This window comes from Emys orbicularis, chromosome 7, assembly GCF_028017835.1.
Source record: "Emys orbicularis isolate rEmyOrb1 chromosome 7, rEmyOrb1.hap1, whole genome shotgun sequence".
NCBI lineage: Eukaryota > Metazoa > Chordata > Testudines > Emydidae > Emys > Emys orbicularis.
Window position 1 is genome coordinate 122,475,234 of NC_088689.1, and position 13,173 is coordinate 122,488,406.

The 13,173-nt window shown below is 42.9% G+C and overlaps 1 protein-coding gene across 3 annotated transcripts in view; it reads right to left on the reverse strand.

The window, feature by feature from the left end:
• Positions 1-6,502: 6,502 nt before the first annotated feature.
• MITF (melanocyte inducing transcription factor) overlaps positions 6,503-13,173 on the reverse strand; it is a 156,259-nt gene continuing 149,588 nt past the window's right edge. For all 3 annotated transcript variants that reach the window (XM_065408531.1, XM_065408530.1, XM_065408532.1), the window contains 3 exons: positions 12,921-12,996; positions 8,836-8,983; positions 6,503-7,239 (listed from right to left, as the gene is read on the reverse strand). In XM_065408531.1, coding sequence (XP_065264603.1) covers positions 6,859-7,239; positions 8,836-8,983; positions 12,921-12,996 — 605 coding nt within the window. In that variant the 3' untranslated portion in view covers positions 6,503-6,858. The remainder of the gene's footprint in view (positions 7,240-8,835; positions 8,984-12,920; positions 12,997-13,173) is intronic.

Genomic DNA, 13,173 nt, shown 5'->3' on the forward strand with positions numbered 1-13,173 from the left:
GTCTCAAGAGATCCACAACCTTCACACCTGGCAAGCTATTTACCACGCAGTTCTCCTGGTACTCAACTATCTATATTTCTAATGACAGAATCCCCTAGTGCCGTGGTCCCCAAACTAGGGGGTGTGGAAGAATGTTTGGGGAGGCTTGGGCCAGCCTCCACGGGGGTGGGGAGAGCGCGCCACCCAGCCCCGCTCTTCCCCCAGCTCTGCTCTGGCCCCAGCTGCGGCCCTGGCCCTGACCCCCACCACGGCCCAAGCCTCAGCCCCTGGCTTGGCTGTGGCTCTGAAGCTCCGTCCCAGTTCCAGCCCCACCCCACCCACAGGCTTCCGGCCCAGCCGTGGCTCCAGCCTGGGCCCCCTTACCCCGTTTGGTGCCCCTGAACCCTGGCCCCGGCTCCCAGTCACAGCTCCGGAGTGGGGGAACAGAGAGCAGTAAGGGGGGGAGGCATGACCTGAAAAGTTTGGGGACCACTGCCCTATTGCCATTACCAGTCTCATCCTAATAACTGGGGTTCCCTCCCCTAGAGGCATTTCCTCAGTGTGAGGGAATACCATATCATCTGAAAGGAGAGTCCCAACTGTGGGATCGTTTCCCTCCACTCCAGTTGGATGTTCTCCTTCCCCGAGACCTTCATCCTCCTCAACAGCACAGAAGCTGTCAGACTGAGGGTGGGACTGCTCTACTGTATCCCAGCAAGTCTCATCCCTCTCTGTCTCCCTTAACTCCTCCAGTTGAGCCACTCTGACCTCTAGAGCCCATATTTGCTGAGGGCCAGGAGGTGCTTGCACTGAATATGCCACGTGTCCACAAGGCAGGCAATCATACATGCTGAATTCAGCGCAGTAGACTGCATAGCCCCCACTCTGCTGCTGGACTTCTGCCTCCTTTATTTTTACTCCTGCCGCCCTTTTTGGTTTTTATGGGGGGAGGAGGTTTTTTGGGGAGATTTCTTGGCCTAAGTTAAAAGAATGTTTTTTGGGTCTATCTGGTTCTCAACCTCCCTCTCAACTCTTTCGCAAAACTCCCATTTGCTAGCTCCTCTGGTCGCTTAGGAGCTGGCTTTTTAAACCCGTTCTCCTTGAATATCCCTGTCCCCTGGTTAATTGATCCTAAAGGGATTACGGATCAAAGCCTCTTTAAGAAGCTCTCAGCCTTGCCTATCAGGCCACTAGGCTCAGGACAGGGCCCCCCACAGAGACCACACTATAAACTTCAGTCAAGCAGGCACACAGCAAGCAAGCCCTCAAACTACAGACAACAAACTAACCCCAAGGGTCACGTAGTCACTCCTCCTTCACCAGTTTTCACGTTAAGAACTGGACCCTGGTCTCCAGTTTTATAGAAGACCATTACAACACTGTGCAGTCTTATGCTAAACTCCTAATGAAGACAACAGGAATTCAGGTCATCACATAGTCATATGCATGTGTGCTGAGATGCAAACCACTGATATTGTCCCCGCTACCCATCCGTATTAGACAGGCCAAATCATTGCCCTTCAGATCAGGATTAAAGCTTCCCCAAAGCTCACAGTGTTCACTCTGAAATCCTCTCTAAGCCACACGCATAGTAACAGCCTTTGTCTTGCTTGGTAGTGCATTTCTGCCCATTATACACAAAAGCATCACATAATGCTATAAATGCTTATATAGGCTTCAGTTGCACAGATGAACTCACATTTGATAGGAATTCTAGTCCTGCGGTTAAAGCATTGGCATGGGACTCAGAAGAGCTGGATCCACCTCTGCCACAGGCTTCCTTTGTAACCGTAGGCCTATTGCTTCGTCTCTGTGCTTCACTTACCCTTCTGTGCAAGAGATAATACTTGCTTTCTGCTGCTCTTAAAAATTAGAGGCCACATTTGCTGCTGGCAAAAACCTTGGGAGTCAATGGAGGTAGGCCAGCAAAAAAAAAAAAAGTGGCCCATAATCTTCAAGACAATCACACATTTCAGTTGTAAGTTAATGCACTCCATGGTATTAAGTCAAAGCCCTTCTAATCAGAGGTCAGAAGTTTAGGTCCGGCTAAGGATTGTAGACAGGCTGCTTCTAACACCATCCAGTTCAAGTACTGTATTGGATCCTTAAAGTACTGGTCTAAAGAATGCCAGTGTAGGTAACAGAAGATATAAAGGAACCTTACTTTTGCTCTTTAAATAGGGTGATATAAAAGAGGTTGTTTTTAATTACATACCTAGATAAACCAATGCATTCTATTCCTAAAGCCTAAGAATTTTCACAAATTTAGGCACAGACAATTACATCTCTCTGCAGTTTGAGGTGGCTTTAAGTGATTTCAATGATTAGAGGATGCAGATATCAAGTGGGATCTTTCCCTCAAGCTAAGGGGCTTGTGGGAATGACGGATGCTCAAGGCTGACACTGTTAGAGCAAAGTCAACCTCACAACGAGACAGATACATAGGATGCAGCTGAGTAGTTCAGGGAGGGATGGGATGTTAGGATAAAGATATTGTGCTTCACACTACAGGCGAGAGGGAGCCATTGTAGGGTGAAGTAGTCAGAACAACAGGCCAGGAAGACGATCTTAGCAGCTGTAGTTTGAATGGGGTTGAGGGGCAAAAGACAGCTGTCGTCAGATTCCAAGAGGAGGACGTTTGTCTGTAGTGACCAGCTGTTTTTTGTTTTATGCTTCAATTGTAAATCCTTCTGGGGAGGAAGGGTCTTTGTACTGTGTCTGGACAGTGCCTAGCACAATGGGGTCCTGCTCCATGACTGGGACACGTAGGCACTACCGCAATACAATAAATAATACAGAACAAAGGCTGCAACAACACAGTAAGAACTAAAATCACTTATGACTGTAGCTTTAAAAACTTTGGCACAATCGGTCAGTGACTAAGTCACAAACATGACATGTACTGTTGGGGAGTCTTAAAGACATTTAAAACCAAGATTCACTTACACTGAACACAAGTGGCTTACACAGAGGATGTGAAAAACCAAATGCTTTAATCCATCTATCAAGAACAACAGTTCAAAGTATTTCATGGGATACATTACTATCGATCCATAATTTACAGTGCTACGGACCATACACAAATTATTGCTGCAGTCAACAGCAGGTGAATATCAACAACATTACAGTACCAAGCATCATAGCAAGAGGCAGTAATTAATGTCACCTTTTCAAGAAATATAGGTATTTTATATCAACGTCTGCTTCTTCCCAGTGCATTTTATGTAAAAAAACCATCAATGTAAGTGCATTATTTTGTGCTTTGCTTTTTTTTTTTTTTCCTTGTACACTTCCTATTTGCTTTTATAGGCCGCAGAGTTAATATTGCTTTAGAGTCTAAAAACAATAAAGAACTTCATTATATTCTATACGTTCACATTTGTTGCATGGTTTTGGCAAAGTGAGAATTGTTTGGTAATCCATTTACCTGGCCAGGGAAGCCAGGCCTGGCTCACATTGTTGGCATGTGGGCCATACAGTCATTACAGCTTAAAGCTTTGGGCAATAACTGTCCTAGGGATGCTACTCCATCTTGCTGACGCAGTGTCTTGCCTCAAGCCGCTGACTCCACATTAAGGGCCATATGCTCCATGGTGCATGTACCGTAGAGAGAATAAGAGCATCAGAACTTAACTGCCTGAAAAGCCCATGCCTCCTACTGGCGTACCAAATGAGAACACTCATGTGCTTTCAGCTGCAATATCCCAAAATGGGGTGTGACCCAAGGACGCGTAAGAGGAGTTGAGGAAAAGGCCAACGTTGAGTATTATGTACAGTGTGCTCCCTTTACGGACAGCACAATATGGCTGCTGGGGGCCATAGTAATGTTCATCCAGAGAAATCCAGATCTTGGTAAGGAATCATATTTTTGTCAATTTCTAAGCATACGGGGACCATCTACAAATCGCATGAGGGCAGGGGATCAGGGTTTCATTTTAGTCCACAGAGGGCTCAAATAAGCATGATGCATATTTGCATACCCTACATCCAGGCCCCACTTCTACATAGCCCCAAACTGGATACCGTGTTGGGTACCATCTTGAATGGATTTTTCTGGTTCCAACACCCAAATGACCTTGTGCATCCCATTTTTGTCCAATTGCTGCAGCTCTCTGGCCTTTGCTCACCCTTTTACTCTGAAGGGGAATATATGACCTTGCATTAGAGCTATAGCCACTCTTTTGCTGTTATTTCCTTCATCTGTCACCGTTAAGGTATTGCAACAACAGGAGCAAGTGACTGCATGCATAGTTGCTAAACTGTGGCACAGCTGCTGTGCAAAGAGCCACCCAGGATATATGAACATCTTAACTGCATTGCTGAGTATGGCGATGGGCTGCAATAAGCAATGCTGGAGACACATGTGCACTGCCTCTGGGCCACAGTTTGGAAACCACTGGTCTAACAGATACAAAAAAAAAAAACCTGTCCAAAAAACAGGCTAGGAAGAACAGGCATTTGTTGTAACACTGTGAGCTGACTCTTGCCCCCCCCCCCCCCAACCCCTCCCAAAAGTGACAAATCTGGTGATTATCAAAGCGAATATACAGTTAGCTATTCAAGCAGAAACAAAGAACTGCATAACTAACCGGTGAAAGAGCTGTACAAATATAAGAAAGAATGTCAAGAATATAGAATCATAGAAGCGTAGAACTGGAAGGGACCTCGAGGGGTCATGGTCAGGTGTCCTGCACTCAAGGCAGGACTACATAGTAAACTAGACCATTCTTCCGTATCGGCCACATAGGAGAGTTCCCTCTCTAAGCCCCAATCCACCCCAAGTACCAGAACAGAAAGCAGCAGAGCTGATAACAGGCCCAGTCATGCACTCCCATTGTCAAACAAAAAACTCCTATTGGCTTCCATGAGAGCAGGACTGGGCACCAGTGGTTTCAAGGATTTTTCATAATAGAAAGTATATGTGAAAGATGCAGCATCCATCAGTATGAACCTTCCACTAAAACTCCTGACGTTTTGTTCTCTGTCTTTCATCATCACTATATTCACATTTGATTTCAGAACACTATTAGACCGCCATGACCAAGTTTTCTTGATCAAGTCTGCCATGTTGGCACTCAATCACTAAACAAGATTTAAATTTTTATATATTATACATATCTTTCCAGTGTAGCACAAAGAGACTGGGACGCTCTTGTTTTCTAAATAGGGCACCAGGCTACACTCAGATTTCCTATAAATATCACCCCAAAACTTCCTTCTATGCCACACTTCAGTCAGTGCTAGTCCAAGAAGACTACTACTACAATTTAAGGCACTTCATTCTGAATGAGATGCTTTTCTGATACATTTCAACTGTAGGCTGCTACGGAGAAATCCAGTCAATCTGGCTCATAACACCATCTGTCATCTTTGTAAAACATCTAGGTTTGATATAATACGATTATAACTACTGTTATTGCATAGGACTACACTTGCGTAGATAATGCACCAAAACTACTTTTACAACATTGTTGCAAGTTAAATTAATACGATGGTTATAAAGTAACAGTTATTTTAAGATACAGTAAATTTACTCTTTTTAAACCAGCCGTATTGCTGAAATAAAACACCAAATTAATTACTCTAAGGGGCATATTAACTATATAGTTATTAGGCTTCAAGCATATTACTATTCTTTCTGTATCACTAAAAATAAATATGTAAGTTCATTTTCTCTACAGAGCTTTGTTTTATTACCTAGTCTAAATATGTACTACACCTTAAATTGTGTTTAAAAATATTTCCAAAGTGAGACTGTAATATACAAAATATTCTCAAAATCTCTCAATACACAGGATCCTGCATACAAGCTTCCTTTCAAGTGTTTACAAAGAATGCAGAAAACCTCCAGTGAGTTTTAAACATGTCAAAAAATTGTTGCAATATTAAGAGGCATATTCTTATAAATGAAATACAGCTATATTTAAAAACAAAACAAAAACATGAGGATAACTAAAGAATCCATGCAAATGAAAAACCTGTACAACACTTAAAAAAAATAAAATGTAAGGCCAGTTAGAAATATACAACAAAATGTGCCCAGTTGATAAAATGTATTGAATTTTGTCTGAAAATGTATACCAGCTTACAGTGCTCCTGTCTGTTTTACTGTTGATAAACAATTCTAAGTGTCCTTTCCAAAATAAAAGCCTTTAAAGAAAAGCTTGAAGAAGAAGGGAAACCCTTTCAGTTGAGAGTAAGAATAACAACACTCCATGAAACTGAGACAGATTCATGCCTCCCTACACACACTCCTTCATTTCTAGCATCATCATCAGGAACATTTCATATTGGAATCAACACAATCAGTATGTGTTAATGCTAGTTTTATTATTAATTATTATTATTATTATTAAAGTAGAATAGTGATTTATTTTAAACATCTTGTGATATAAAGACTAAACTAAGTTTGAAGGATACTGTATCTTTAAGGCAGCACTATTAAATCAACACAACATGGTTACAAAGTGGATATTTTTGGTTTCTTCACATTCTCTCTCTCTTTTTTTTTTTTTTAGCTTTACATTTAGTTTCCAAGTAAATAACTTGTTAGTTTCCCCTGAATAGAAACAGACTGTTGTTTTGATTTGTAATTCTATTGCTTTGAGTAGATTTGACCAGTTCAAAGTTCTTAGCGAATCCAGTTCACAAATACTGTACATAGGTTGTACAATATTTTGGAGGCATTGGTACTTTTAAAATAGAATATACAAGTCTTTTCACAAAATTCAAAAATATATATATAATATATATACTGGGCTATTGATGAAGCACAAGTAGATTAATATTAAAAGAAAATCAAAAAACCTAAAAATGTAAATTATTTAATCTACTGATTAAGAAATGAAGCAGTTTATGAGAGGCCATGCCAATTATCTGCTAACAAGCATGATCAGTATCTTCCATGCTCATGCTGCTTCTTCTGCTACTTGTTTTTGAAGCTCCAGGAGACACTGAGGAAAGGAGTGGGTCAGTAACTCCTACAGGGGAGAGAGTATCGTCCATCAAAATATCTTCCAGTTTGGATCCCACTTTTGTGGGGACACTGTAGGTTCCTAGGTTATCATTGAAAGTTATGGTACCATCAGTAAGATCGAGGGTAGTCGTGCAAGATAAATCTGAGCGGTGCTGCAATACGTCTTGGTTGCAGTTGTCAATGACCGGTTCTTGCTTGATGACCCGGTTTACCACATCTGGTGAGCAAAGGCCTGTAGATGGGACAAGGGAAAGTCCGTGTGCTCGAGCCTGCATCTCAAGTTCCTGTAAAGAAGGCAACAGACACAAATAAAACCTGAAAGCAAAGATAAAGTGTAATGCTCTTGATATATCTTTGATGTACAATTTCTGATGGACACTTATAAACTGCATCACCCTCTCAGCAGCTCCCATCTCCCTACGAGAGCAACAACTGTTGCAAGAACTGGACTTGATATAACTGTCCTATCACCCTCCCAAACTTCCTCCACCCAAAATCACTACTTAAATAATGTTCTCTCAATTAAAAGTCTGCAGAGAGTCAGTGGTGGCAGACCACTGCAGGACTTTTCCTGGAGAACCCTCTCATTGCCAAAAACAAATTTCACAGGCAATACGATTAAGATGTCTTCAAGCAAACCAGCAACTTAAGTTCTCAAGGGATATCCAGATCAGCAGTGCGGACAGCAACCACAGCAAAGCCTTACAGTGCCGGGCCATGACGACAGTTACACTACATCTTTTTGTATTATTTAAATCCGTAACTACCATAAATACAGCCACCAAAATAAACTGGTAATAATTGCAAAGTCCTGCTAGTCATAGGGGAAACTGAGGAGCTCTCCAGGAAAAAGACACCGTCATAGTATATTGCTTCCTCTGGCTGGCATCAGTGCACTGCTTAATTGCCTGTTCAATGTATTTTTTAATAGACATGCAGCCATTGGCTGGCTCTCCCTGCAGCAGCTCAGTACTAGACACAAAGGGAATGCACAACGCAGGGAGGAAGAGCCGCCAGCTTGGTGGCTTTCAAGGGATGGTGCTGCAGAACAAGGCTGGTATCCTGTTCCCCCCTTTCCCACCCTCAGCACTGCCTCCAGGCTCCACTGAGTTCACTCTGTGCATAGCAGCAGCTGAGAGGCTCCTGCAGACTACCAGGGAGGAGGCGGCTAATGTAGCATCATTCCCTTCTCCCTTGCAGAGGGCAGGGAGACAACCTTGCATGGAGGACTCCCGCTATCTGCAGATCTCTGGGACAGCCTGTGCCTAGCGTTGGCGCTCCGTGTGAATTGGTAGAACATCATTCTACTCAACTGCTCCGTTTAGGAAGCAGTGTCATGTGAGTGGAAAACCATTAGCAGTCTTGAGTCAAAAAGCATTTGAACTAACTTGACCATATTGACAATTGCTCCATATAGAATATGGCACCTTGGGTCTCATCCTGCTCTTATTGGAGTCAATGCCAAATCTTTCTTTGCCTTCAGTGAGAGCAGGACTAGACTCCTTATCTGCATCTACAACCTAATAATGCCCAGTGTAGTTTGAAGTGCTTAGAGTTGTGTGGTGAGAGCAGAGAGACACTAGTGGGAGCAGAGAGACACTAAACTACAACTGCTTTACAAAAAGGCTAGAGAATTATCTGCTATCCAGAAGCATCTCACTTTTTAAAGTTCCTCCTACAACATAGCTTGTCTCCTCTGGTAACTGGAGGACCAAGAACTCTACAAGTTCAACTTAGCATTAATCATAGGTATTGCAGGACCAGCACAATGGCTCCCTCTAAGTTACATAGTAAGCTGGCGTTTCCTTGTAGCAAATAGATGTGAATGATATACATACATACAGCTGTTAAATTCATTCATAATGTATGTATCAGCAAACCTGTATTCTGAGCAGTAGATGTCTGTTGGCATGTTCTAGTTTCTTCTGCCTGTTCTCAAGTTCTTTTGTGCGTTGTTGTTCTCGCTGCAGTTTGCGGATATAGTCCACTGACGCTTTTAAAATAGTGCCCTTATTCCAGCGCATGTCCCTGTAAAAGTAGTGTTGGGGGGGGGGGGGGGGGGGGAAAATCACTCTCTCACCCAAGCACATGGATCAAGCCAAAGCATAGAGCAGAACCACAGCAACATTTAACAGCACACAAGTTACACCACACCTGATCAGAATTACAGTATTACAAACTATCGACTTTGAAAAGAGCTGTGTGAAATACACTAGGGGGAGCCAGAGGGCAACTCATTAGCAGGCAGCCTACTGTATGGGATTTGGATTCACGAAATTACTGAAGAGGAGACATGCGCACCATTGCTTTCTCATGGGAATGAAACTGCAGGGATGGGAAATTGCAGTACTCAAGGAGTCGTGTTTCGCACACAACTCATACTAGTGCATTAGTGCCAAGGGACAGAATGGCTAAAGATGAGAGGACTCACTCAGCTTTCAATGACGTCTGTGAGGCTGCTTGACTACCCCTCGTCGTACCCCCCTCTGAATGAGCAATGCTGGATTTCAACTTTGATCTTTGAACAACATAGTTAAACTCCCATTCACTAATGGCCAACTCTAGTCCTGGACTGCAAAGACGTGTTACTGAGTGGGAGAAAAGGGCATGGGAGCCTTGGACACCCTCCTATGCAGTCTCAGGGCAGGACTCCTAGGCTCTTTTGAGCCACTAACATAGCCTCTGAGTGGGTATGTCTACATTTACGGCACCATGTAAAGTATAGGCCCTACACATGTAGCTACACACAGCAGGGGAAGGCAGGCTGCGTCCACACTTGTCACTGCAGCGTGTAGCTACACAAAGTAGGGAAAGGCTCTGGCAGGGCCTTTCCTCTGGCCAGAGACTTTCACTGCCACCTCCCTGCTGTCAGGCTCTTTCCCCACTACAAAAGCCTTTCACTGTGGCGGGGAAAGACTCCAGCAACAGTGAGGCAGCGGGACACTACACTGTCAAAAACAGCAGTACGGACGTGGGAGGCATTGCTTGGACGTGTAGAAAGCCATGTAGGGTATAAACCTTGGGGGTTCTACTCGGCTCACTTAAGCCACACCATCTATGTGGCTATTTATACCCATGCTAGGTGGGTGTGCAGCTGATTAGGGGATGTGGTGAACCCTCCAGCCAGCCAGCACACAGAATTCATGTGTTAGCTAGGAGTGCATGCTACTCCTTTGCTTGTGGGAGAGCGCACGCACAAACAGCCTCCCCTATGGAGTCCTACCTTGGCTGGCAAGACACTAGAATTAAAAGGTTTCATTGGGAAGTATCTGTTCCCATTTACACTGATTAGGGCCCAATTTTTCCTGGTAGGGTCTTATCACACCACCAAGCTATTAAAATGTATACACAGTAGCAAGGCTCAGATCTAACATGTCGGCACAGAATCAAACACAACTGATTAATGATGCATCCGAGGGTGCATTTTCCAGGGATTCCTTAGTAGGGAAGGAGGAAGAGACATTTTGTGTAATGTGGGAGACAAAGACCAATTAATAGTGCTGGAAGGAAATGTTTTTTTTTTTTTTTAAGCTGTTAAAGAGACAGACAAGTGTATTTTCCTGCTATTCAGTGCATCCTTTACGAACTTCAGTGTACTGATCTTTGCTCTTCTGATTAATTGGTTTCAAGCAATATATCAAACCACTTGATAAATGCTTATGTAGCTAATGCCCAGACCTAGCACCTGCTTTATTTATTTACTCCATGGCACTGAGAAACTTACGAAGAAAGAAACATAGAACGTTATTTTCAATTTTCAGGATAGCAAAAGCAAATGCGCGGTCTCTAGATTATCCTATCTCTGTAGCAAAAATGTAAACAGAGTGAAAGGTGAACCGACAGATTTCCTCTTGGTGATCATTCATGAAGAATCAAGAACTGTTGTGTATAATGAGTTTCTGTGGCAATGTAAAATGGATGTAGGTCATCATCTCAAGAAATATGGGTTAATCAAGTTACTCCATCAATTTTCCTCTGGAGGGAACTTTCCAGTTTTGATACTAGCATATACTGTTAAAGCTTTGTTGCTAGTGGAGAGCAGAAGAGATTTCAAAGTACAAATGGCCCAAATCCTGCGCTCCTTGGATAAAGTGCATGCTCACTTCAATCACCCCAACTGGAGTTTAGTCAAGACAGGATTAACACCTTCACCCTTATGAAAAATGCTCTGGGATCATTAATGAGCCCAAGGGGTCAGAACTTTGCTTTATGTACAGCTGGTAGATTTTTCAAGCGATCTCAATGCAAGGATAAGCCTACTTGAGGAATGGCAGACACCCCAAGAACCTCTCTTTCTAAATGGGCTGACCAGGAATTGAGGCAAATGCCTACTCTTCAGGTTCACATCCATCTGCTGAACAGGGCTTCGATCTAGGGGAATACACTGGCAGTGCTCACAATTAAGTCCTTGCTGTAAGGGGTGTACTTCACAATACTCTTCTAAAAATTGCAAGAGACACTGTATAAAGGATTCTTTACATGGAGAAATTGACTGGTATAACTACTGCTGAAAAAGCTATTCTGCGATAGCTATTCCAGAATAGCTCCCTGTGTGGACACCCAATCCAGAATAGAGATACTTCTAATCTGGAATTGCTATTCTTCTGAAGTGGAGTAATTATTCTGGAATAAAATCACTTTTATTTGGGAGTAGTGTCCACATGGAGGAGTTTTTGCAGAACAGCTATGCCAGTCAGTTCCCCCCATATAGACAAGGCCTAATTAATACCTCTGGTGCCTGGTCCTCGCAAGAGGACAATTAGGACAATTGCTTGAAGGCATTGTACTGGAATGTGCAGATATTTTAACCCCCATCTAAGCCCATCATGACGGTACTTATGTGGGTTTGCCCTTCTGTGGATGGTGGGAGTATCAGCATGTCAAGATAAGATTTAGGTCCATTGGAACATGGAAAGCATCTGGCTCAGCTCAGCAGCGAGCAGGAATCCTGTTCTGGGTTCTGCATCAGAGACCAGGAACTCCCAATTCAGGTACTAGAACAGGAGGTAAGCACCAGCCTTGTTTCCCGTTTTTTGACTCGAGAGGACTATCCGCTTGGGAGCAGTATTATTTTCCATTTGAATTGCCAGACCAATCAGAGCAATGGTCCACTTGGTCCAGTATCTTATCCCATAGTGGCCAGTATCAGAGGAAGATATAAAACCTCCACGGGGAACAGTTATGTGCCAACATGCCAGGAGGAAAGTTTCCTCCTACCCAAGGCAGTTAGTGTGAAGCACATGATCAGACATCCACTAAATCAATGGTAGTACGCCCACTGACTTCAATGGGCACTGATTCAGGCCTTTAGTGATTGGCTTTCATCCTGGAACATGAAGGTTTCATATCCCTTATATATTTTTATCCTAGCTATGCTAAATTAACTACAGTAAATTACTTAATAAAGCTACTTCTGCATGGATGTGCAAGCCGGGGTGTGCTTGTGGCAAGTTTGTAGTCAATGATGTGGAGAACCGGGAAGAAGCAACATTTTGTTTTTTCTGTTTTCTGAAAGGGCGGGGCAGTACATTGGGTGCTCACTGACACAACTGCTGCCAAGTTCCTGCGGGCCAGACTAGTGCTTCTGCAAAGGCGAACTCATTGCCTGATACGGTTCATTAAGATACACCATCTACACAATCTTCCAGGAGGATAAAACACAAATTATTCAAAATCTTTAAAAGATTTCAGTTACTGTGAAGAGACTCAGTGGTGTGGCCTTACAGGGGTTTGTCTACACAGGGGTATTAGTGCACAACAAACTAGGGTGTGAATTTCAAGCACACTAACTAATCCACGCTAACTGTCCACGTGGACACTCTTACTGGGTGCCCAGACTGCCCTTCAGTGGTTTAGCTTAATGTACTCCCAAAGTATAGTAAGCTATTGAGCACAAAGGCACTTAAGACATTTAAACAAAAATTCACACATATCATCATTACCGAAGAGACAGTACCATACTTACGGGTCATTTGATTTTGGTATCAATGTGCCTAATTCTTTAATGCGATCGTTAATATTAAATCTTCTCCTTCGTTCAACTTTAGGAAAATAACAAAGAAATATACATTAGTAAAAATAATGCTTTCTGCTTACAGAATGAAACCCCTTTAACTTAAAGATTTCAAAAACACTTTATGCTTTATACATACATGTATATTTGATACCTGTATCACAAGTATGTTATAAAGCTTAAGTGAAGTAAGTCTTATACCCAC